At 29.1% G+C, this 27802-nt stretch overlaps 2 protein-coding genes and 1 long non-coding RNA gene across 3 annotated transcripts; all 3 read left to right on the top strand.

Moving 5' to 3' along the window:
* The first annotated feature begins 6638 nt into the window (after positions 1-6638).
* Positions 6639-7555, top strand: LOC105784553 (uncharacterized). The gene has a single exon (XM_012610459.2). It carries the CDS (start codon positions 6860-6862, stop codon positions 7316-7318), a length of 459 nt encoding a protein of 152 aa, XP_012465913.1. The 5' UTR covers positions 6639-6859; the 3' UTR covers positions 7319-7555.
* Positions 7556-13625: 6070 nt separating this feature from the next.
* Positions 13626-14076, top strand: LOC105781793 (hypothetical protein). Its single transcript, XM_012606319.2, has one exon. It carries the CDS (start codon positions 13733-13735, stop codon positions 13931-13933), a length of 201 nt encoding a protein of 66 aa, XP_012461773.1. The 5' UTR covers positions 13626-13732; the 3' UTR covers positions 13934-14076.
* Positions 14077-26122: 12046 nt separating this feature from the next.
* On the top strand, positions 26123-27586 carry LOC128035972 (uncharacterized). The gene is made up of 2 exons (XR_008192667.1): positions 26123-26518; positions 26625-27586. It is a non-coding gene; the product is annotated as an uncharacterized LOC128035972 (long non-coding RNA).
* Positions 27587-27802: the final 216 nt, after the last annotated feature.

Raw genomic sequence — 27802 nt, 5'->3', positions numbered from 1 at the left:
AAACAAGGCTGCAAGGGACTGAAATAGAGCGCACGCAAGGAAAGAAGGACTGATCGGGAAATATTCCCTAGTCCTAAAGCGCAGTGTTTCAGCGCGGATTAAAATGAAACCAGTATAAAATTTATGGGGCCAAAATGAAATAAACAAAAGGGTCAAATTGCACCATGGCGCGAAAGGGGAGGGACCCCGCGCGCAAATAGCCCATTCACCGCAAAAAACGCGGATCTTGTGGGTTGTTAAGTCGGGTCGCGGGTCAGGGCCAAAACGACGTCGTTTTGGCACCTGAATCCCACTTGCAAAATGGCGTCGTTTTGTTAGGCTATTTAAGCCAAAAAAAAAAATTCTAAATCTCATTTCAGCCATCATTTTTTAAAAAAAAAAACTTCAAAACCTTTTATTTTCTCTCAAACCCTTTCCTTCTCCGGTCCTAGGTACAGCCATCGGCTGTCGTCTGCACCGCCGTGGCTCCACCGTAAGCGGTGGTCGGAGCGACATGAAGTTTTTTTTTAAACCCGACTTAAAGGTCGTTTGAAGGCCAAGCCTTCTGGGCCCAAAGGCCGAAAGAAGAAGACCCCCACGCCTCTCTCAGTTCGATTTCAGTGACCAACAAGGGTCTCCGGCAACGGGATGTGCGGAGCGATTCCGGGTATCCTCTTTTCCTCTTCTTTTAGTTTATTATTTAGTAAAAAATATGAAAATAAAATTAAAAAAAAGAATCGAATAAGAAAGTAAAAAAAATCACCTCTCAAATTTGCTCTGTTTTCGTTTTTTTACTTAATATTCGTAAAAAATTACAAAGGTTGAAATCTAGGCTTTTATAGCCGATCTAAACAACTCTTGATGTCTATTTTTTTGTTGTTTTGTGATTTGTTTTTTTGCTTGTTGTCTTCTTCTTTTGCGTGTTGCAGGTGGTGTCAGAGGCATGGTGGCGCGACAGCGGCAGAGGGCAGGCTGGGGGCAGAGGCAGCAGGCCTAGGTGTGGCACACCTAGGGTTTTTTTTTTGTTTTCTGTTTGGGTGCTGTGGGCTAGGGTTTAGTTGGATTTGGGCTGTTTGGGCCTGTTATATTTGGGCTGCTAATTAGTTTAGGTTTTGTTTTTATTTTGTGCTTGGTTTTGTTTGGGTCATATTGGGCCCCGGGCAAAAATAGGCTATTACAAATGCAAAAAAATCTCTCGCTTTTTTCTTCAATTATTTTTCAAATATTAAATCTAGTATCAATATTCAAATCCATATAAACACAAAAAATTTGATTTTATTTCACATGATTTTATTATAAAAATAAGAATTACCAAACATTTTCTCATGTTTTCATTATTGAAAACAAAATTTTATTTTATTTATCAAACCTCTTTTCAAAATTTTAAAATAAAATAAAAATTACTTTTTGAAAGTGAAAATAAAGAAGAAGAAAAACTAAAAAAAGTGTAATTATTAAAAAGTGATAATATAAGTGACATTTAAATATCATCTCCAAATATGTTTATATTTTATTTATTCCCATGTTGAAACAAAAAATCAAGTGTATAAAATATCAAATTTGTTTTATGACACATGAGTGTTAACTAATATATCATGTAAATATTATTTGTATCAAATATGATCGGTTTTTGGTTGATTTAGGGTATGTTTAAATGGGTAGTGCATTTACTTGTTGTTAGTGTAAAAACAATGGTGAAGATGAGATTAGATATTGTAATAATACTGTAGCGTGAGACAAAAAGTAAGCTAAAAGCACCGCACCCAATTGCCCACCCAAACTCACCCTTAATCCCTTTATTATAATATTTTAATTTCTAGCCCTTTTTCCAAAATGTGCATTTACAATCTTGACTTTTATGTCTTAAAAAGTGCATTATAGTCCTTGTTTATGTCTTTAAGAGAATAGGCTTGCCTTCACCACAACATGAAGCATGTGTATGCTATGTCATTTTTCTCTGACTCTCTATTTCAATATAGTAAGTCTTCAAAGTATCATTGATTTGGGAATTTGAATTCGTAAAATTGACTTCTAATTGCTTAGGAAACTCAAATGATAAGTTCCGAAGGTGGAGTGAAGGTTAGACTGAAAATATTTTGAATTTCTTTCATAACTTCAGATATAATATTTGACATTTGATATGTAAAATAGCACTTGGTATAACGTGATTGATGGAGTCGAAGATATTTGTTGGTTGAGGTTGGAACGTTCCATCAACTTATTTTGTTTGATTTGTGTCTTTGACACCCATTTTCTATGCCAGTATCTCTGCTCCTTTCTTCTTCTTTTTTTAATGCTTTCTGCTAATAATTGTTTTTGAAATGTTTCACATCTTATTTATTAATAGCTTTTCTTTGTTTTTAACGATAAGAAATTCAAATTTGCCCTAGAAGGCGCAAAATACCCAGTTATAATAAATTTAACCATAAAAGGATATTTGTAAACTATATTTATATATCACTTACTATCTCAATCTATTCATAAAGTAGTTTTCAATGTTACTTGATCATGTATATTCTCATTTAATAAATGAGTTAAATACATTAGAAATTAAGGTTGTTGATATTTGTTTGAGTAGTAATGAGTTTCACTCGCTATATCGGGAAAATAGCAGTTCACATGGTAGGACTAGAGAGAGACTGTGGTAGTTAATTTTGTTCCAATACTGCTTTTATTGGCATTCCTGTAGAATTTTAGGTTTCGTTTTGGTACAAATTCCAGTTGGTACTAGTCGGAATATGATGTATTGGTCGGTACCTAAAAAATTAAATTAAATTTTTATTTTTATTTTTTTATTATTTATTTGTACAAAAATTTAAATATATTTTAAATTTAAATTTTATTATTTATTTTGGATTTGTTGAGTTATGGATTGTTATATGCATAATATGAGATGATGTTATTATTTAATTTATGAAATAATTATTTCACTTGTTTATTTTAAGTTTGTTTAGTGATGGATTATATTTGTAAAGTTTATTAAGGGTAAGTTTGTTTAATGAAAGTTTGGATAGCACAGTAATTACAAAGAATTGTAATTTCTTTAGGCGTGTTTGACTAATACAAGATATAATTACATCATACTTCCGGTGTCATGTTTAGTAGTACAAGTTGTAATTACACAGTTACATAATTTATATTTTAAAATATCAATTGCTATAAAAATTATTAGTACAATAAAATAATTTCTAAACAAGTAACAAAAATAAAATAAAATCAACATATATGTTATGTTAGTCTAAAATGTAGCCGTAATACATTTACTAAAAGATAGCAAGAAAAGTAAAAACATAAGCAATTTTATCCAATTGTTGTAGTTCATATTTGTTGGGCTATTATCTCTTTAATATATGTTGGTTCTCGACCAAGTTCATCATCATATAAATTTGAATCCGCATCATTAAAATTATCAAAATCTTCTTCTTCAATGTATTTTACAAAGTGTGGATTGTCTTAATTCCCCTTATGATTGAAGTTTTGAAATATGCAACATGCTAGTACAATCCAATCTTGATTTTTATGTTATACTAAGGTGATGTTAATATGAGAAATGTTTTTTAAAATAACAATTGTCTTATCAACCACATTTCGAAGCCTCAAATGCCCGAAATTAAAGAGTTTGCAAGTTGTCTATGGTGCTTGTGTCTAGCACCATTCTCTTAAATGGTATCATACATTACGATATGGTGCAAGAAAACATTTTCTATTTGCATAATTAACATCAACCTTATAATATTTGAATTCACAGTTCAAATAGTTTGTAGCTTTAATTATAAAAACTTATATGAACTTAATTTGACGAAAGACTTATGATAAGGTTAAATCTCTTTTTATAATACGTAAATTAAGTAAAAATAATATAAAATTTATAACATATAACCTTTATAGAAAATTTTTATAACACTTCTTATAAATAATATATTTTCCTATAACTTTAGAAATTTATTTTTATAAATAAGTTATAATAAAACATTATAATTTTTTATGAATAAAATATTATTTTACAACATATAAAATGAACAAATAAATAGGTTATATCCATACTTGGCCATAACTTTATATATATTATAATAATAAATTATTTTTATAATAGTTTTTTAGTCATAACTTTAGAAAATTTTCAGGATTTATAATATAAGAATTTTTTCCATAACATGTCACTTTTGTGTAATTACAAATAATTACACCAAAATCTAATTATTAGGTGGTTTTCAAAGATTACCTAAAATTTTTTAAATAATTGACGAATATTTTATATTTTTTTGATTTCATAAAATTTACATGCAACATTTTTAAAATCTTTTCTTTACCACTCCAACCAAAGCTTTACTTTTATGAGTGTAATACCCAATTTTAGCCCAAGCTCACAAAAAAATAATAAACCCAAAATAATAAAACAAAGTCTAAGCCCAGTACAAAATTATATCATTTGGCCCGATCGAAATGGCTCATTACTTGAAAAGGTTGAAGGTCCATCTACAAGCTTATGGAAACATAATCTTCAAGGATATGCAATCTTAGATATGATCTTAGATATGATCTTAGATATGATATATGCAATCTTAGAAGATATGATTTTGTAATCTTAAAGATTTAATTTGTAGATACCCTTTAATTTTAGCCGTTGATTTAATTGATCTGTACCGTTAGATTTGGGAAAGCTCAACTATAAATAGAGGCCTCTCCCTTCATTGTAAGGGAGGGAAGTTGGGAGTAATAATAATTCTTAAGAGTATTCCCTCAAATTTCTCTTTCTCTTGCATATTTATTTTCTTTGGCGTGTTCAATAGGGTCTTTTTGACTTCATTTATTTGCGGATTTTGGCCCAGAATTTATGTCAAAGCTCGATTTAGTCTTTTTTTATTTATTATTTATTTTTATTAAATTTGATTTTCTTGTTATTAAGCTATTATTATTATTGTTATCATTATCATTATTATTATTATTACTATATATACACATACGCATATTTTTTTTACAATAATATATATACATGCATATTTGTTTAAAAACTTTTATAAACACATGCACATATTATATTTGCATAACATTTATATACATATATACATACATTTACATTTTATATACATATACATTTTTATTTCCTAACTTTTATATGCATATATATATATACTTTTATATATTTTTTCTTTGATAAATATGTATATACGTATGTTTTCTTATATTATTCTTCATAAATTTTTTATATAGATATTTTTCTAAATTAATTAATTTTAATATATGTAATTATTATTTGTTTATATATATATGTAATTATCTTTTTATAATCTATATATATGTATATAGTTTTTTTATATATGTACATGTATATATTTTGTACCCTTTTTCTCTTTATATTTTTTGTTTATTTCCATCTTTTGTTTATCAATTTATGTTTTCATTTATATTTTAAAAGCATGTTTTTTTATTTAGTTCATTTATTTGATGCTTTGCATGTTATTGATTTATTTTATTTATTTATTTATTTGTTTATATTATTTCTATGCCATTGTTGTATTTATTACTATTGTATTTGTTATCACGATATTTATACATACATGATAACATTACATTATCTTTTACTCAATTTAAAATGAAAATTTTCAAAATAAAGATAATACTCGTATTTAGGATTTTCAAGAAAATTGAGCCCTAACTTATTAGGTTTCGATTTTCTTCGTAAAATCTAACAATCGAGGATTGTTCTTTAATCAAACAAAATAAAACTTGTCATCGGGAATTCAATGTGTTGTGTCCTAATGTATTGGATGTGACACGTTGATTTCTCGAGATAAAGATTTTTAAAAAATATATATATATATAAAGGAAATATTGAATGTTTGGGATTTTAAGAAATCGTGCCCTAACGTATTAATGCGATTTCTTCATAAATTTTAAACAATTAAATATTTTCTTAAATTTTATTATCTGAGTTTTTGGACCAACTCATCTTGAAGAGAATAAAATGTTGTGCCCTAACGCATTGGTGTGATATTTTTCTTTTCAAAAAGAGAAAGACTTAATAAATAATTTCATTTATTTAAGGATAGTATTTTTTTTTAAACTCTCGACTTTAAGACATTAATTAATCAATTTGGTACCAATTTTTGGGCGTTACAAGGGTGTTAATCCTTCCTCGTATGTAACTGACTCCCGAATCCGTTTTTCTAAAACTCGTAGACCAAAGCTATTTTTTAGGTGATCCAATCACACCTTAATAAAAGATTGGTGGCGACTCCCAATTTTTGTTTTTTTTTTAAGTCGACAACTAATTTTTGTTTTTTTTTCCAAAAATAAAAAATAATTTCGACAATGAGTATTTTATATATATTTGATATTTATTTAATCTCATTATTTGTTTTTTTTTATAATTTTTGTATATACACATATCAAATATCTTTCAAAAATAGTGATAAATCTAGAACGGTATATTAAAACAGATCGTTATTGATACATACTAGTATTAGTAAAAAGATGGTACGGTATGGTACTGACTACCTTGATCCTAACATTTTGTTAAATTCATCAAATAATTTGAATTAATTATGAAATAATTATTTTAAAATTTGTAATTATCTTTTCAATAATATTTTCTTCAAATTTTAAATTTAAATTTCCTCTCTGCTAGTACCAATATGAAATTGCTGGATTTTTAAACTCTTATTTTCTTTTGGGCCTTGGGGGGTACTGGCAAATCTTGCATTATTACTACCATAAACCATTGATTTGGCCTGTACCAACCCTCATAATGGCGCCAAGCATTCGCGCCATTCGATCAACTATACAAAACCCTTGAATCCACGAAGAATTGAAAGAATCCCAAAGGACCCGAAGTGATTTTCTTTTCTTCGTTATATTCACTAGAAAATCCGTTTAAAATATGGTGAAAGGGAAGCAGTACTGGCTGCTGAAAACGGAACCAGGGGAGTGGTCATGGGAAGACCAAGCCGCAAACGGAGGTGTAACCAAATGGGACGGTGTGAAGAACAAGCAAGCCCAGAAGCACCTCAAGTCCATGAAGGTGGGTGATCTCTGTTTCTTCTACCACTCGGGCGCCACCGCTCGCCGCGTCGTGGGGGTGGTCAGCGTGGTTAGGGAATGGTACGCAGCGGAGGGCGGAGATAAAAACAGCGAGGTGGTGGTGGATGTGAAAGCGGTGGGGGAGATGAGGAGGCAAGTGGACTTAAAGGACATGAAACAGGATGGGGAGTTGAAAGGGTTTGTCATGTTTAGACAGCCGAGGCTGTCGGTTTTGCCGGTGCCGGAGAAGGTTTGGGAGAGGATCTGTGAATTGGGTAATGGGTTCGAAGGGGACGGCATTGATATTGGCGACGATTAAGAGGTTTCAAGAATGTGGGTGTTTTATTTTGTAAAGAGAAGCCCTTCTGTTGGGCTTTTTCTAGAAATGTATTTTGTTAATGAAAAGAAGGGTGCTTAGCAGTAATGTTTTGTTTATTGGCGAAGGAATTAAAGATGGGATTCATGTTCCCCATATGCTCTTGTACATGGCCAAATTTCCGCTTTAACCAACAATGTCGGAGCTTTATTGTTCTGTTTGTGCGAGTTTACCAAGTAACTTTGACTGTGGCATTTTAGTGAACACTTACCATGCATTGCCTAAATCCTTCATACGAAAGCAGGAACGACACCGTGGTTGCGCCATTTCTGTTCAAATACCTATCGAAAAAACCCAAACCCAGGAAAAAGAGAGATGCCCTGCCGTTGTTTCTGGTCTTTTTAGTTTCATTTTATATTTGCTTCTGCTCCTGGCTTTTTCCCCTAATCTAGGTTTTGGTGAATGTTCCCATCTTCTTTTACAGCACTTCATTTAAACCAATCAAACCCAAAACCCAATTCAATCTCAATTTAATTTCGTTACGAAAATCGCTAGGTTGAATTTAAACTTGAATTAATCTGAGTTTGATTTCAGAAGGACTTAAATAAATAATCCAAAATAATTAGAACTTGAAATATTTAAACTTCAAAATAATTCAAACCCGTAGTGATCGAATAACTCTAATCTTAAAAATAATCTTAGTAGCGAGATTAAAATTTTAACATTTATTTTCACCAAAAAAGTCTTTCAGATTATTTGAAAAATCAAAGGGATCAAGAGCATCATCGGGCATAAGTCTCTCAATTTTTCTTTTGGAGATATAACCTAATCTTAATTAATGCCTCTTACCTATTATAATAGTATGCAATAATGGATTAAGTAAATATAGATTATCGTTATTTGAGAAAGAACTGAAATCAACCAAATCTGAACTATTAAATAGACTAAATTTTACATTTTCAAGTAAATAAGAATAAGCGAATTTGTAAATTAAGTTTCACCTAAAAAACGGTCTCGTTTAAATCCAAATAAAATCTTATCTTTAATAATAAAAATCTAAAAGTACTTATTCCTTCAACTTCTATCGAATTATTGTTATCTTCGTAGATGTATCTTTTACTATCATTTGCCTTTCGGTAATTTGATTTGAGTTGCTCCACCAGAATCTATCCACTAAGTGTGTCTAAATGCCAAAGTCAAATTAACCTCAAAACAAACAAAATGTCCCTGACTATTTCAATGCATGAGAATCTATATATATTCGGCCCATGCTTTATTTAATAATCGAAATTAATAAACCTTAACCAATTAAATCACTTTTAATTTGAGATAACATTTTATAATAATAAATAAAAATATATAGTTAATCATATTATATATATGATGTCTATATTATCCGAACAAGATCCAAACTTATGATTCAAAACTAATAAAATCAAAGAATAGAAAGAAAAGGAAAAAATCCTCTTCTTTTTAATTTCTTCCCTGTAAAAAGATGGATGTATTGGTCAAATATGGATGGTAATATATGAACTTTCATTCATGCAGTTTAATATTTTAATTTAATTTAATTCGATTTTATAAATTACTAATATTATTTATATGACATTATTTTATGATTATATATTATATATAAATAATTATATTTATTTAATATATAGAAATAATTAATATAATTTTATTTTAAATATAAACAATTAAATCAAAATTAAATTTTCATATATTATATTCTATAAAAAATTTGATATCATTAAGTTTCTTAAAAATTCCAATTTCTTAAAAGGTTGAAGTCAAAATTTAATAAAAGAAAATTAAATTAATTGAAAGGAAGAACATTAATGAAGCAATTAGTAAGCATTTTTATGAATTGAAATAATAAAATTATGGGGTGTAAACAATAGCGGAGCTGGAAAAAAAATTTTGGGGTCAGAATTAAATTATATATTTTTACGATAATAAAAATATAATTTTATTATTTTAATAGTTAATATATTTATAATTTTTTTAAAATTAAATTAATTTTTTACTATTTTTTATAATTTTACTATTATTAATTTTTAAAAAAACCCACCAAGTGTGGACTGAAAAAAGTAAAATGATTCGGAATCTGTCCATTAGTCCATCAATGTCACATCCCCCACCATAAATTGCTGGAGACATCAGCCATGAAAGAACTTCCATCCAAATGTTTGATCTTCACCCCCTTATAAGGTAGACAGAGTTCAAACGTATAAAAATCTAGGCAATGGAACCTAGTGGCCACACTAAGGCCATCTGCCACTACAATTTCTCTCTTTATTTTGATCAGATATCAATGACGGAACTCATTTAGGTTTTGCTTATAGTAGGGTGAAATTTTTTTTGAAAAGATGGAAAATTGAAGGGATAGGAAAGAGAAGGATAAAAACATAATTTTTTTTTTATTAGTGTGCATGGTAAAAGAGATGGACAAATAGAAAGAAAATTACTTTTTCTTTCCGATAAAGATGAAAAATGAGAGGTAAGAAAATAAAATATTTGAAAAATGCATAATTTTAAACTAACATACACATTTCTCGCATTTTCTCTCCTCTCGTCATTCTAATATTGAAGGATTGATGTTTACCACTTTTTTTCTCTACCAAATATACTTAAAATTCATTTTCTTTTCATTTTTCCTTTCTTTTCTCTGATTCTTTCGTTTTTCTATTCAACCAAATACACTCTTAATACGTTGGTAGTGATATGATTTGTTCCCAAAAGAAAGTTAGATGAATAGAAACATGAGTTGTTTACGTTGTTAAAAATGCGAAGCACAAACATAAAACAATCTTCTTTTCAAATCAAAGAGATTGGGTTCTAAGATTTTTCAATTTCTCCCTGGCCTTCCCAAATAATATTAAAAAAATTATTCTTGATAAAAATCTTCTTAAAATTGAAATATGAAAAAAGTCGTCCCCACTCTTGGCACACACTACTTTCCTCATCTCTTCTCTTTGTAGTCGTCCCCACTTGCAAGTTGTGGAGATTATATATTTGAAAATATAATATGAAACAAAAATTTTATCTAATGTTTTGTAGTATAATTAACATACATAATATATGTTATAGGAAAAAAAATATTTTTACGTAACACATCTAATTTTAGTATGACCCTCCCAAGATTAACATCCTGACTCTACCACTAACTACGAATGGAACCCCAATCCTAAACTCACACTCATCGTTGATGTTCGAATGTCTCCTTATTTTATGGTTCTAAAACAAAAGAAAAAATCATTTAAAGCTTGAGAAATAAAACTCTTGAGAAAGGATGAAGAAAAAAATGAAAGAATTGAACCCCAAACTTATAATTTAAAACCAAGAAAATACAACATGAGAAGAAAAAGAACAAAAAGAAATCCTCTTCCTTTTTTTATTTCTTCCCCTTTGATGTTAAAAGCAAATGGATAAGTAAATTTGGTGAAATGTGTAATGTAATATATGAAATTTTTATATCGCAATTTTATACATTAAAATTTTATTTGATTTAAATATTATAAGTTATTAACACCGACATTCATATAATATTATTTTATGGTTATATATTATATACACTAATAATTATATTTATCTAATAAAAAATCGATTGTATCACTATTGAATCAAAATTAATGTTTTTATAAAACTCTCTACTTTTCCTATAACTTACTAGGAAATGGCTCTATTGTCTTTATACACATGAAAAATTTAATTTTGATTTAATCATACACATTTGAAGAGATAAATACATCAATTTGTTTTTATATTGGATAAATATAATTATTTGTACATGCAATATCTAAACTAAAATAATGATATATCAACAATTGTATTAATAATTTGTGAGATTTGGATCAAATTGAAATTTTACGTATAAAATTACATAAAATTAAAGTTCATGTATAGTTTTGCAATTTATCCCATTAAATTATACACATTTAAAGAAATAAATACATTAATTTATTTTTACACTAGATCAATATAACTTTTTTTTGTGAATTACAAGATGAGGGCAAAGTCCTAACAGTAATGTGACTAGCATGACTCAAACCCAAATCACACCTGGGGTGACCAACACCCTGGCCATCAGGCCAACACACGGGGTTCAAATAAATATATTTATTTGTCTATACAACACATACACGTAAAATATTGTTATATCGATAATAACATTGATGATTTATGAAAATTGAATCAAATCAAAAGTTCATATATAAAATTACTTACAATTAATATTTATATATAACATTACGCATTAGATAATATAAAATATAAAATATATTATTAATACCATAAGTACACTTTGAATCCTAATATTTTGTATGAAATTAATAGCTATTGTAAATGTCAATAGAGTTGACATTTTCTATATCCATCTGTTTAATTAATAAATATTCATTATTAATAAAATAGGAAAAATTTAAATCTATAATGACTTGATGATTAAAAGTTGAAGCCTCAAATTTAAATAATTTAAACTCGAAACAATTCAAACCTAAAATTTATCATCAAATTTGTATGAATCTGAAATTGAAATAATACAATTGTGTGCTAAGAAAAGTAAAAAGATTAGTCAATCAATGTCCCATCCCCCATATAAATTGCTAGAGAAGTGGAGAACTACTACCAACCCACTAATGTCCAAATTTGACCTTATTACACTAGAGACGTATATGGCCGGGTTGGGTCACCTCCAGTTATATCCAAAAATTTGAGATTAAAATTTCGTCCAAACTTAACTCAGATAAAAATAGTAAAATTTGTTCCCAGCTTGGTTCACTCGTATTAAAGTTTTTTTTATAAACATAATACATCAAGAACACTAAAAATATTCAAATAAATATTTTTTAACAAATTAAAAATAAATTAAAAGAAATCTTTATGCTTAAATAACACTAAAATAGGTGTAACTTAACAAGCAAATGTCTCTAAAATAATAGCAAAATTAGCAATAAAATAAGAGTTATACAATATTCAAACAATAACAACAAAATAGTAGCAACATAATAGTAAAATGGCAGCAAAACAATGGGAAAGCAACATATTTTATTTTTGCAAATTCGGGTTGGGCTAGGCCTGGGCCAAAAAACCTTATCCAAAACTCGACCCATTTTCTAAACGAGCTTTATTTTTTTCTCAAGCTCATTTTTCGGGTTATATTTTTATTAAAACCCTCTCACTTTTTGAACGGACCTTCAGACCTAGCACGTGGACATATCTACCCTAAATGGAGCTCTGATTTGTAGATTTTGTTTGAAAAAAAAAATGAAAACCAAGTATAGTTGTTATTGCTTGTTACAAGTTCAACCCTCCAATTATTTGTTTAAGTTATAGGTTCATCCAATGTTTAGAAAGGGAGGGCAAAAGAAGTTAAATTAGAAGAAATGAGCTTCACAAAAAAATTAGGTTGTCTAAAATATTATACAATTTATATGCCATAAAAAATTATTTTTTATTAAAATATATTAATTCATTAAATATTGAATATTAATAACATAATTTTAAATATTTATAATATAATATGAAAAGTCTAAAACTAGATTAAGTTGATAATTTATAAATATCGACAACATTTTTTTAAAATTTATATTTCAATAATATAGTAATATCATACACAAACTCGATCCATATTTAACTCGATAATTATTGTTAAGAAAACAAAAATAAAAAGAAGGATAAATATTCATTATCTCCTTATCTGCATAAATAATGAAAATTATTTACATAAAATATTAAATTAAGCTTATCCTTGATCAGTTTACTTTTATTTTAAATTAGTTACCGCCGCTGGCGCCAGAGTTTTTGGTTAAATCCCACAAATGGTCTTTGTACTTTACTCGTATTATGAAATTAGTCTTTATATCGTAATTTGAATCATTTTAGTCCTTGTACATCGTGGATTCGGGAATTGCAAATCTAATCGGTAACAACCATTCGCTTTTTTCTGTTATTTTTGATGACGGGTTTGCTTTTTCAAATAATTAAGTCCATTAAACCGAGCGACTTTTATAGTGTTAATCGAATTGATTTATCGATTGAATTCGTTAAATCAATTTTAACCGAATTATAATCTCTCCAATAAACAATCGTTATCAATTGGATCGTAACTTTCAAACCCCTAAAATTCATGTGCATGAATTATTCTACAATCTGAATAAAGTCTAGGGACTGTTACTAGAATTTAATCTTTTTTCTTTAGAAGAAGTGAGCCAGAAACACTGAACCAATGGCAATATCGTAATTATATTCAAAAGCCAGCCCATTTATCCAAACAGAGCTGCATAAAAACCTCGTTAACCTCCAGAAATCAAAGTCTTAGGCAAAAGGCAAGGCAAAGAATGCAGAAACTGTAGTCAAGCAGTTCATTTTTCTATCAAAAAAATACTTTCCTCTGGATTATATTGGGGGGGTTCGTCAATGGCGAACCAGTTGGGGAGCTTGATGGAATCAATAAAGTCAAAGGTAAGGGCAATGAAAAAGTCAAAGCCGAATAAGCCGTACATAAAGATGGACAAGAGCGCCAGCGTTAAAGTGGAGATCCGAAGCCGGAAGGCCAGGAAACTTATCGACAAGACCTTGAAGGTCGCCGATCAGCCCGGCAAGCGCTCCATTTCATAACCACGCCGTCGTTTCGTTTTTCTTCATATATGATTTGATTTTCTTTTTTCATTTGCTTGTATATCAATACACACTTTAATTTGGAGCAAGTTTTAGATTATCCATTTTTACTTCCATACTTAACAAGATTTAATTTGGGTTAAGTTTTACTTTCATCAAGTTTTATTTTAAATAAGTGCCATGACTGAGTCTTCGATCGAATCAATTGAAATTTTGATTTAATCAAGTTGGCGAATCTTATTTTATCATTTTAATTGATTTGAATTTTTTAAAAATCGGGCTGAGTAAAATGAAATTTAATTAAATATATCAAATTAAAGTCTTGTTATAGTATAATTAATTTCATGTTAGAGTCAGTAAATTTTAATCCATATATGTGAAAACTTTTGAAAGCAAAATAATAATTAATAAGATAGATAAACTTGAATAGTTCATTAATTTATATTTATATATTTAAAAAGTGTATATTTTAAATAAATATAAATTTTGATTTTAAAAAAATTATTTTGTAATTTTGTTGAGAGATCAATTTACTTATTTTCAAAATTGGTAGGAACCAAAAAATATTTACATCAATTTGTTATTTGAATAGTAAAATTTAACTCAACTCGAATAACTCAAAATTTGAAATATTTTTTAGTTTTTTAATCTAATCGAGTTTTGCTCATCCTAATGCCATCAGAATAAATGAGATATGATTAAGCCTTACCCTTCAAACCCATATAATTAGTATAATTACTACAACAAATCAACTAAACACTAACTTATATATGTAAAATTAAATTCAAAATAAATCTACTAGGATATAAGAATGTCCACTCATAATGTGTTTTAAAAACTTTACAAATCATTTCAACTAAAATCACTTTTAATTTTCATATTATCTTTTAATGAATCTATATTACACATATTTTTCTAGCTCGATGAGTAAAAAGAGTAAAGTACGACTTTACATACTTTGCTTATCTCGAAAGTAAGAAAGATTATAATTGAATCCATAAATCGGTTTTAGTCATTCATTGAATGATAAATAAGTACAAGTGATGGAGATACATGATTTAAATAACGAAAGATCCAATATTTAAAATTGTATCTAGAATGACTGGAAAGGTAAAACAAGACTAGATATAATTTGATCATTATTAGCAAATTCAAAATCTTTGTAAATAGAGCCAATCATTAGTTCTCAACTGTAGGCGAATGAAATTTTATACATAAATCTGTTAATAAAAGAATAGAAAAAGTTTTTATGTCGTTTAAATCATATAAAATTATTGAAACCAAAATTAAAGATAAGAAATTCTACATTCCTAAAATAGAATAACCACTTAGAATAACGAAGAGTGGTCGAGAAGTATATGGTAGTGCATAATTTAGTATTAATTCTATTAATTAAAAAATTAGTAATTATTGTTTTGGGTTTTTTGAAGGTTATTGTTTTCATTTAATTAATAAACTTGGGTTGAAATGTACCATTTCCTGATTAATTTATTATTTTAATTTTATGGTTAGAACACCGAAAGCAAAAGCAAAAGAAAAGGGAAATTATTGTGGATATTTGACTTTGAATTAGGCGAGGCAAAGTGTTTACTTTTAACATATGCATAAATCAACCGAGTTTGAATTTATTTGTTTATTGGGTTAATTTTTGAAATTATGTTCTACTTTAATTCAAATAAAAAAATTGCCAAGCATACGAATATTCAATTAGACTTAATTATGAGTTGTGCTGGTCGGATTTGGATTGGGCAAATATAAATTTGTAAGTTCATTTTTATGCCCAGTCTTGACTCAAAATGGGTCTAAAATTATGTTCAGGCTCGATCTAAATTAAAAATGTTAAATTCAAGTTTGACTCGGTCAATTTGTATTATATTTTTTAAGTATATAAAAATAAATTTTAAAAATATAATACATCAAATACACTAAAAATATTAAAATAAATGTTCCCCAACAAATGGTAAATACATTAAAAAAATCATTATACTTAAATAACACTAAAATAGTTGCAACTTAATAAGTAAATGCCTCTAAAATAGTAGCAAAAGTAGCAATAAAACAAGAGTTATATAATACCCAAACAATAACAACATAATAGTAGCGAAATAACAACAAAACAACTTATTTAAGCTAAGCTCAAGCCAAAAATCCTACTCGAGACTCAACCCATTTTTAAACTCATTTTACGAATCTATATTTTTATTCAAACCTTTCCACATTTCAGATAGACCTCTAAATCTGAATGAATAACCCGACCCATTATCATTTCTAAATTCGACAAATCAACCGCCGTAAGTCACGAAGTACAATTTTATTTTTGCTTAAAGTCGTGTCATTTTGGAAGCTTAGCCATCAACAACATTTTTTGTGCATTGTAGTGTTTGTCCTTCAAACAAAGCATCTTTAGGTGTTGAACAAAAGCTAAAATTAATTGAATTTATTTTAACATATATAAAATAAAATATTAATATAACTTTATGAAATAAAAGTAAATTTATTCTTACAAAATTATGTAAACAAATGGCAATATTAATATGTCATATTAACTTATCGTAATTAGTTGAAGGGTGATCATAATATAATATTTTGATAATATTAATGATTAATATTTAATTTTAAAAATTAAATGATTAAAACGTAAACTTAATTTAATTATTGTTTTTACAATTTACCACTTAATAAATTAATCTCAATACATATTTTTTTCATTATTTTATGTTATTTAATTGAATAGAAGCTAAAAATGAAGGCGGTGTTTGGTTTTCTAATTTTAGGTCATTTATTGCTCAATTAATAAAGTTGAACGGTAAGAACCGGGCCGGTTTTGAGGAATAATTTAATGCATCCAATTCCAGGTCAAATAAGGAACTCTTTTTTGTTCTTTTTTCTTTTCGATATTTTTTAAAATTTGATATTAAATTTTTGGGTCAAATTTGATATTTAAATTTGATGTTTTTCTTAATTTGGTATCTAAGTTTTTTAGGTTTAATTTGGTATCTAAATTTATTAAATGTTGGTGTTAATTTTTTATATGCTACAAAAATATTGTCAGTATTAGAGGAAAGTCATGTTAAAAAATAGGTATTAAGCTATGCTTAATGAATTAATATTAAATAAGAAAAAAGAGTTTTAAAATTTTAAATTAAAAGAAATTCATTATTTTCAATTAATTAAATAAATAAAACTAAAATTAATTCAACATATAAAATATAAAAAATCATATCATCTAGCATATCGGTCATACATTTATTATTTTTGCTACCTCATAAAAAATAATATTGTTAGTATATTAGAGTAATTTGTAAAATATTTGATTAGTTCAAGTACCAAATCGATCAAAAAAAAGATTAGGTACCAAATTAGGAAAAAGATTCAATTTCAAGTATCAAATTGGACCCCGAAAAAGATTACGTACAAGCTTAAGAAAAGGTGTCAAGTTTAAGTACTAAATTGGGCAAAAAATTATAAAAATTAGTTTTCTATCCTGCTTCGTTTCGAGTAAAAAAAATATATCAAACTTTTTACTAATAAAAATATAAAAGTTTAGGATTTAGTAATTATATTTTAATTTGACATAAGTTGGGTACGGAAGGCCTTAAGGCTTCCCTTTATATAGTAAAGATTATAGGAAATTTATAAAAAAAAATTAAAGATATACATAATTAGAAATTTATTAAATATATATAATTTATAAAAATAAATTATATTAAGATTATCCTAAAAAGTATAGTTTTAGGCACTAATAAAATAGTGTCACGTCATTAAATTTTAAAAATAACAAGGTATTATTATACACTCATCTATATCTAATATCTTCTCTAACTTAATTTAACTTTAGTTAAAATTACTTAAAATAATTAATTTTTAAATTATAAACAAATTACTTAAAATAATTAATTTTTAAATTATAAACAAACGTCTGTTCTTCTTTTACAAATTTCAATCATATTGTTTTTTTCCCATAAGTTAATACTTTTTTATTTTAGTGCAACTAATTTTAAAATTTTAGTGATTTTTGTGCAATTTTTTCAGTGTCATTAACACATAATTTTGGTAATTATTTTACCTTGAACCCAGAACCTTGAACCTTAAACTTGAATTTTGAACCTTAAATCTCAAACCCTGAACCCCAAGGTTCAAGGTTTAGATTTGGATTCAAGTTCTAATTTAGGGTTCAAGGTTCATGTTTAGGATTCAAGGGTTTGAGGTTGAGGGTAAATTTTTTTATCAAAATCATGTGTCAATGCTATGGAAAAAATTGTTGAAGTGTCAATAAATAATTGGAAAGAGACCATGAATAATGTGGTGGGAAGAGTCTGTAACGTGATTTCTCTATGTATGAGTGTATAATAATAATTTCATGCTTTAAAATTTTGATTATATGACAAAATCTTATCGGTGCCTTAAAACATTAGTTTTAAGAGATCTTTATGTAAGTTATTCTCAATTTATTAAAAAATAATAAGAAATTATAAAAATATTACAAATAAATTATGATATTATAAAAGATATTTAAAATTATAAATATAAAAATTAGGATTTTAATTTTTAAATTAGGAAAAATGTAAAAATTTATTAAAAAGAATAAATCTAGACCATGCACATCCAAAATTCAAAAATAAAAATAAAAATATGAGAATTTATTTTGAAATTATTATTTTATGAAATTACAAATATATATAATGATTAAAAATCATGACGAGAAGGAACAAGGACAAGTGCACATCCAAACGCAAATAAGCTTGAATATCCAATTTTTAGGTTCATTATGAATATGTATTTTAATATTTTTAGAAATATAAATTTTGATTTTAAAAATTATTTTGAATTATTTTGTAATTTATGTTAAGAGAGATCAATTTGCCTATTTTCATAATTTATAGGGACTAAAAAGTATTTATACCAATTTATTATTGAATTGTAAATTTAACTCGCTCAATTATGTATTCGAGTTAACTTGAATAATTCAATTTCTTTTTTTTTTTGCGAGAATAAATGAGATATGATTAAGCCTTACCCTTCAAACCCATATAATTAGTATAATTAATACAATTTGTTTTGGGTTGTTTTCAAGGTTATCATTTTCATTTAATATATATATTAACTCATTGATTAGGCGGTTGAAAATGTATCATTTCCTGATTAATGTCAGCCAAAAGAATAATAAAAATAATTTTCTTTTCTTTTCTTTTTTATGGTTAGAACACCTAAAGCAAAAGCAAATCTATTGCGGATATTTGACTTTGAATTAGGTGGCGCAAAGTGTTTATTTCAACGCAGTGTGATGATACCCCCAATAGTTTGTTTTGAAATTTGAGAGGATAGACAATGGGATTCGTTTTTATGTTTACAATACTCTATGTTATGTTGACTATATAAAAAATTTTAATAAATTAAAATTACTAAATTAAAATAATATAATTTTTTTTTAAAAATATAGACGGGCTTAAAATGGACTCGGGTTAGTCTTTTACAAATAAGGACGAACTTGAACAAAATTTTAAACTCATATTTTAAGACGAATTGAACTTGAACAAATATAAAATATGTTAATATTATACTTAAACCTAATCTAAATATGATCTAATTCGACTACGAACACATTTAATGTAGAGTACCTAATAGGCCTTCAAAGGGAGTCCTACACATGCATGGGTTTCTTATATGGTAAATCAACCGAGTATGAATTAATAAAATTTTATTTATATTTTAACATATATATTATATATAAAATAAAACATTAATATTTTTTTAGGCTAATTTATCAATAAAAGCTTAATTTTTTATAAATTTATTGAAATGGGCCCGGTATTTTATTATTTACCGGAATGAGACATTTTTCGACAAATCGCGTCCACGTCAGTGCGCTGACGTGGCCGCGATTTTATAAAAAATTATAAAAAATTAAGCTTTTGTTGGTAAATTGGCCAGTACAAATAACAAAAACAATAGAAAAAATAACAACAAAAACAACAGAAAAATAAGAGCACCAAAACACTAGGAACAACAAGATAATTTTTATTAAAAAATAATTAATTTATTTGGGTCAGGCCCTAGCCAAAAACTTTTACTCGAGGCTCGATCCGTTTAGAAAACGGGCCTCATTTTTTATTCAAACACATTTTTCGAATTTATATTTTTATTCAAATCCTACTATTTTTTGGGCAGACCTTCGACCCAAGCTAGACAACCCGAGCCATGATCAGGTCAATAATCGGAAGTTCGTTCAATTTGTACTTTCTTGTTGATCTTTTTACCTATTGTTTGAATGCTTTTCTTTTTCTTTTTTCCTTTTCTTAAAAGAATTCCTTTTGCTATTAACCATCACCAATAGAAAATTTTTATCATTCGTTTTAATCATTAATGTCATTATAATTAAAATTTATTTCATTATTTTTATTAATTGCTAATTTTGTAATTCTTATTTTAAATCACCATGAATAATTGTAAAAGAACTTTTGACCCTTTAAAATTTTGACTCTAATTTTTTTTGAATTTCTCTCTATTTAATTTTTTAACTTTATCGTCAATATGCTTTAGTCTTCCTTTCCACCTTCTTTTGAAATATCTTATTTAATTATTTGCAGTGCTTCCTCTCAACACCAAAATTGAGAGGAAATTGAGAAGAAATTTGAGAGAGGATTAGTTTGTGAAAAAAAAGAAGGGGGTGGGGGTATTTATAGTTTTTTTTGTGGGAGGGAATCGCGGCCACGTCGGTGGCGCTTCTTGACGTGGCAACAAATCGCCCCCTCGTGGATGTGATTTCTTGCCACATCAGCAAAGCGCGTTGACGTGGCCGCGATTTCCTGGCAGGTCCCCTGACATCGCGCTGACGTGAACGCGATTTGCCGGAAAAGGTCCATTCCGATAAATAATAAAATACCGGGCCCATTTCGGTAATTTAAAAAATAGGCTTTTTTTGGTAAATTGCCAATATTTTTATGTGTACAGCCCAAATTTTGCCCGAGCCCAGAACCCAAATACAAGCCCAAAAAAAGAAAAGCCCTAACAGCCCAATCAACCCAAAACCTAAACACCTAACAGAAACCTTAGCCCCTCTAACCCAAGTGGTGCCGCACCCTACCTTAGCCTCTGACACCCACGTGCCGCCACCGACTCTGCCACCGTACGGCCTCCCCACCTGCTCCAGCGCTACCTGCAAAATGAAAAGAGCACGCAATGGACACAAATAGCAGAAACAAACAGTAGCAAAAAAACATATATTTGGTTATAAAAGCAAAAGTTTAATGTAATCAAAGGGTGGGGGAAAATCGGAAAAGGACCGATCTTTACGTTTGTAAAAGCGGGGTTTTCTTTTTGAAAAACAAAAAAAAAACGAGAAATAAAATAAAAGCAGAAACAGTTTTTCTTTCAAAAAGGTGATGTTTTTTTCTTTACTTTTTATTTTCGAAGCATTAAATAACAAAAAAGGGATTTTTTACCCATTTGGTGACGTCGGAGTGTTCGGAGGGTTGGAGGGACGATTCAAGCAAAAAAGGAAAATTTTAGCTTCTTGCATTGGTGTACTGCGGCTGGCACACCGGCGACCGGTCATGACAGTCGTTTGGATTCTGGTAGTGCGGATCGGAGCGAGAGAGGGTTTTGAGATTTTTTGCGAAGGGAAGAAAAATGAAATTTTGTTGAAAATTTTTGGCTTAAATAGCCTTGTGAAACGACGTCGTTTCACCCAGTGCCCAAATGCCCCAAAACCACGCCGTTTCGTGCTCGACCCGAGAACCGACCTGACCCGCAAGGAGGATCCGCGTGTTTTTGTTGGAATGGCTAATTACAACTTTAGCCCTTCTACTTTTTATGTTTTTTTAATTAATTATTTTCTATTTTTTAATTCGGCCCTAAGATTTGTCGCGTTTTCATTTGGGCCCTCGTCTAAACGTCGTCGTTTGGAAAAGAGGGGAAAATTATTTGTTTAATCGCTCTCCGTTACTCGCGTATTCAGTTTGGTCTTTCTCCTTTTATTTACTAGCGATTTGACCCAAAATTTCAGCTTAGTTTCTAATTTAGTCCTCTATTTGGTATTTAGGTTGTTTTATTATTAAATTGATCATTTTAATATTATTATTATTATTATTATTTACTTATTTATAATTTATATACACATACATATATTTTATATATATACATGTTTATGTATTTTTTATATCTTATAAAATATATATGTGCATGTACTTATATTATATATATTTCTATAATTTAAATACATATCCATATATATATATATATCAATACACATCTCAATTTCACGAATATATAAATATACTTACATGTTTTTTATCTTACAATTTTATATACATATATATATTTTACTTTTTAATCCTATTCACTTTCTTTATTTATTTCCTTATTTACATTTTCATTATTATTTGGGAAGAATGTTTTAGTTTTATTTATTTATATATTTGTTATTTTGCATGATATTAATTTGTCTTTTATTTTACTTTGTTGCTATTTTTCGTATTATCTATGTTCACATTATTGTATTCATTAACATTTTGTTACGCATATTAATATCCTTTTAAAAATTTTCAAAGTAAGGTAATGTTTTGCGTTTGGAAATTCGAGAAAACGTGCCCTAATGTGCTAGGTTTCGATTTTTCTCTTTTGACCAAATAACCAAATATTCTTTTAAAAATTTCAAAATAAGGTAATGTTTTGCATTTGGAAATTCGAGAAAACGTGCCCTAATGTGCTGGGTTTCGATTTTTCTCGTTCGACCAAATAGCCAAATATCCTTTTAAAAAATTTCAAAATAAGGCAATTTTTTGCGTTTGGAAATTAGAAAATATGCCCTAATGTGCTGGGTTTCGATTTCTCGTTTGACCAAATAGCCAAATATTCTCTTAAATCTCAATCTATGTCATTCGAGTTTTTTTAAGGATCGTACTTTAAATCTCTTTAAAATTTTCAATTTTCGACATTAAGTCATTAACTAATCAACTAGGTACCAATTTTGGGGTGTTACGAGGGTGCTAATCCTTCCTCGTACGTAACCGACTCCCAAACCTGTTTTTCTGAATTTCATGGACCAAAATCGTTGTTTTAATAAAATCAAATCGTTTATTAAAAAAACCACTTTTCGAGGTGATCCAATCACACCTTATTAAAAAGAATTGGTGGCGACTCCGGTTTTTTCATTTTCGTTTTTAAAATCCAAGTCGACCCCGTTTTCACAAAAAAATGGTGTCAACATTATGGATTAAAAAAAGTTTTTTTTTTACAAAATTAGATAAATAAGTTAAATATAATTATGTGGCAAACAAATGATAATATTAACCTGTCATTTTAGCTTATGGTAACTAGTTGAAGGGTGATCATAATCTAATAATTTGATAATGTTGGTGCCTAATATTTAATTTTTGAAAATTAGGTGACAAAAATGTAAATTTAACTTTAATTTAGTGGTCGTTTTTACAATTTACCCTTTAATAAATTAATTTCAATATATATTTTTTCATTATTTTATGTTATTTAATTAAGTGAAAAACAATTAGGCAATTTCATAGGTAAGTTCTTAGAATATGATGGTTTAGATCCGAGGAAAGGAAGTCGAAATTTTATGCGGATAAGAGTTCAACTTGATGTACGTCGTCATTTAAAGAGGAATAAGCAGGTTATGTTTTTCAGAATTTGCTCATATGTCAGGTTTAAATATGAAAGACTGACACTTTTCTGTTTCTATTGTGGTCGATTGGGTCACAGTGACTCATTTTGTGAGGTGAAAATGGCGTTGGGTGTAGAAATTGTTGTAATGGGTTGAGATTTGTCGTTGTGAGCACAATCTAGAAGAGCTTTAGCATTGAATAGTGTCTGGTTACGTGAGGATGGGGAGAGGGAAAATAGTGGAAATTTTGATGGCAGTCGGGCTCTAAAAAGTAGGTTGTGGGGCGTTAGAAATAATTCGAGATACCAGAATGTCATTGACCCTGTATTAGGAATCAATTTGGAAGGGAATTCGGATTCTTCCTTACAATATGGAGGAAACTCATCGACTAGACAGGTTCAATCTATAATGGATCACGATTCAAAAAAAGGTATGGTAATAGGAGAAGAAGGGAAAAAGAGATCTAGGGAGGAGATTGAGAAGTCGATAGTTGCCATAATTTCGACGGTAAAGAATAAGAGAATGTTGGAATGTAATCTTTTATCATCGGCAACTGCCAAAAGGCAAGCTAATTAGACACAATGAAAATTTTAAGTTGAAATGTCAGTGGTTTGGGGAATTCACTGACAGTGCGACGACTTCGGCATTCGCTGAATATATATAATCCCCAGATGGTCTTCTTTATGGAGACAAAGATTAACAAGACTAGGATGGAAAGAATTTGACGAAGTTGTAGTTTTGCTAATGGCATTAATGTTAACTCTAATGGTTCTAGAGGAAGGTTGTGCTTGGCATGGCGAGGTGATGTTACTATTACGCTTTGAAATTTCTCTAAAAGGTACATTGATGTGATAATTGAAGACTCTGAAGATGGGAATAAATGGATATATACAGGTTTCTATGGCACCCCTTATGCATAGGATAAGGATGAATCATGTGCTCTTTTGAAAAGACTTTGTAGCAATGAGAGGATCCCTTGGTTTGTCTGTAGAGATTTTAATGAAATTTTGTATAATTTTGAGAAAAATAGAGGGTTACCTCGAGATGAAAGAAGAATGGAAGTATTTCGAAACGTGTTGGGGGATTGCCATTTGATGGATGTAGGTTATTCTGATAATTGGTTCACATGGGAGAGAGGCAATTTGCCAGAAACGAACATCTAAGAGCGTATGGATAGAGGAGTGGCTACTGAGGAATGGATGTCTATGTTTCCTGAAGCATCAATTCAACATCTTATGCACTCTTTTTTCGACCATTGCCCACTTTTAATTACCACGAAAAGGGAAGACAACTAGTTGATTGATAAGAAGTTTAAGTTTAAAGCTTGGTGGGTTTTAGATGAATTATTCAATACCAAAGTCAAACATATTTGGGAAATGTCAACAGGAGATTTGTTGCAAAAATTGAAAATCTTAAGAAAAGGTTTGAAGAGATGGGCTGCTCGAATATGAAAAAATAAAAAAAGGAGAAATGAGTTTTTAACATCAAGACTGTCAGAGCTGATGGGAGCCTAAAGGGATGATAATAATCTGTTTGAAATTATTGATATGAAGATTCAACTTAACTTTGAAATTGAAAAGGATGAACACTACTGGGAACAAAGGGCTCGAGTGAATTGGCTAAAACTTGGGGATAGAAATACAGCTTTCTTTCATAGTCAAGCGAGATAGCGACAGAGGAAAATTTTCATTCGTAAAATGTAGTATAAGGATGGAAGGGAAACGGAGGTCATACGAAAAATGAAAGTAATTGCTAGATCTCATTTTCTGAATTTATTTTCGACGGTGAAAGGGGAAATTATGACCATCTTTTGTCGAGTATTGATCGTTGTGTTTTCAAGGAGGACAATCAAAGGCTCATGACAATATATACAAAGAAGGAGATTCGATCGACGCTTTCTGAGATGAGGCCTACAAAAGCACCAGGTGAGTACGGATTCCCGATTTTATTTTATCAGAAGTGTTGGCATATCATTGGGGAAGATATTACATCATTTTGCCTACGACTTTTGAATGGAGGTATGGATGTTAGTTCAATTAATACTACTTGTATTGTGTTAATTCCTAAAATTGTCAATCCCTCCAATATTACTCGTTTTCGGCCCATTAGTTTATGCAATGTACTTTATAAATTGATGTCAAAGGTGATAGCGAATCGCTTTAGAAAAGTGTTAGAAAAATGCATTGATGCTGCACAAAGTGCTTTTGTGCTAGGAAGGTTAATTTCGGACAATGTTTTGTTGACTTATGAAATATTATATATATTAAAAAGAAGAAAATGGGGAAAATAGGTTTATGGTGGTGAAACTTGATATGAGCAAAGTATATGATAGGGTTGAATAGAGCTTTGTAAAGGAAATGATGGTGCGAATGGGTTTTAATCCAGGCTGGATTGAATCTCTCATGAAATGTGTGACTATAGTTTCTTATTCAATGGTCTTTAATGGCCATGTTGGAGAAAATTTTCGTCTAACTAGAAGACTAAGACAGGGTGATCATTTGAGCTCGTTTTTATTTTTATATGCGGAGAGGGCTTATCTTGTCTTATGCAACTTTCAATGAGGGAAGGACTATTGAAAGGGGTTAAGGCCAATAGGAGTGGTCCATAGATCTCACATTTATTATTTACAGATGACTGTATTTTATTTGGGGAGGCAACAAACAAATGAGCTTTTTTATTAAAGGGAACTTTAGTTGAATATGGAAATTGTTCAGGTCAGTATGTCAATTATGACAAATCAATCGTCTTTTTTAGTACTAATACACAAGAAGAAGAAAGAAGAATGGTTGCTAGTATACTTGGTGTGTGCAGTTCAAGTGACCCAGAATGTTATCTTGGCCTACCTAACATGGTGGGTAAAAGGAAAAAAAACGTCTTTCCAAAATTTTAAGGATAGATTTAAGCAACGAATTGATAATTGGAGTGTTAGGCATCTCTCTCAAGGTGGGAAAAAAAAGTTCAAAAAGGTTATTCTTTAATCTATACTGACCTATACAATAGCTTACTTTTTACTATCCAAATCCTTATGTGCTGACTTGGAGAGTATTATTGCGAATTTTTGGTGATAAAAAGGTCAGGGCAAGAAGGGTATTCACTGATGTGTTTGGAAGGATCTTTGCACATTAAAAGAGAACGATGATTTGGGGTTCCGAAATCTTGGACAATTTAATATTGCGTTATTAGCCAAGCAAGGTTGGCGTCGACAGACGATCTTCTAAATCGGCTTCGGGAATGGTGGTTCAGGGTTTGATGGGCGAGATTTTAGCCTCGAAGACAGCTATACATAGATCAATCTTGTCTCCGTTTGCAACAGAAGCATATGCAGGTTTACAAGTCATTCAATTAGAAATCTCTTTGGGGTTTAATTCAATAGCAATTGTGGGGGATTCAAGAACAGTTATTAAGAAATGTCAAACTACTGCTCCAGATAAATCAATTATTGGGGCACTCATTAGAGATATTAAAAGCAAAAAGGTTCATTTTCAAGAAATTGATTTCCAGTTTGTTCATAGATCGGAAAATAAATGTGCCCATAATCTTACGCACGAAGTGTTGAAAAGGGGTGAAAGAAAGCTCCCAGTGGGAGTAGTATTGGATTACACCAGTCGCGCACCAGAAAAAAGATGGCCGAGACTCCCAGATTGATGCGGCTTCATGGAAGAACTACAGAGAAAATAGATAGCAGAAGGAAGAAAGTTTTTTTGGTAATTGTTATCGGTTGAACTGCTGGGACAGGGAAGTGAAGAGGCAACAGATGTGTGGAGTCCAGCTATTGACGTTGATTGGATTAGGGATTAGGTTTCCTTTTTTTTTTTTTTGTCTTTTTGCTTTTGTTGTTTTTTGGGCCTTTCTTTGTTATTACATTGTTTGAGCCTGCATTTTGCATTTAGCTTTGATTATTTCTTTTTAGGATTAAGACCAGTGATGTCTGGGGAACCAATTTCATAATGTTTTTTTTGTCTGGTTTTTTTCTTCAATAAATATCCAATCGATTTACTCAAAAAAAAATAAGTGAAAGCTAAAAATAAACGCAGTGTTTGCTTTTCAGTAACAGATAACGATTGTCAATGTTATTTATTGTTCAATTAATAAAGTTGAACAGTAAGAGCCGGACCAGTTTTCAGGACTAATTTAATGCATCCAATTTCCATGTCAAATTAAGAACTATTTTTTTATTTTTTGTTTTAAAAAACTAATTTTTATTAACTTATGTGAAATTATTTATTATAAATGGAAACAACCAAATTATG

This window comes from Gossypium raimondii, chromosome 13, assembly GCF_025698545.1.
Source record: "Gossypium raimondii isolate GPD5lz chromosome 13, ASM2569854v1, whole genome shotgun sequence".
Lineage (NCBI taxonomy): Eukaryota > Viridiplantae > Streptophyta > Magnoliopsida > Malvales > Malvaceae > Gossypium > Gossypium raimondii.
This window is presented reverse-complemented; position numbering and strand designations above follow the sequence as displayed.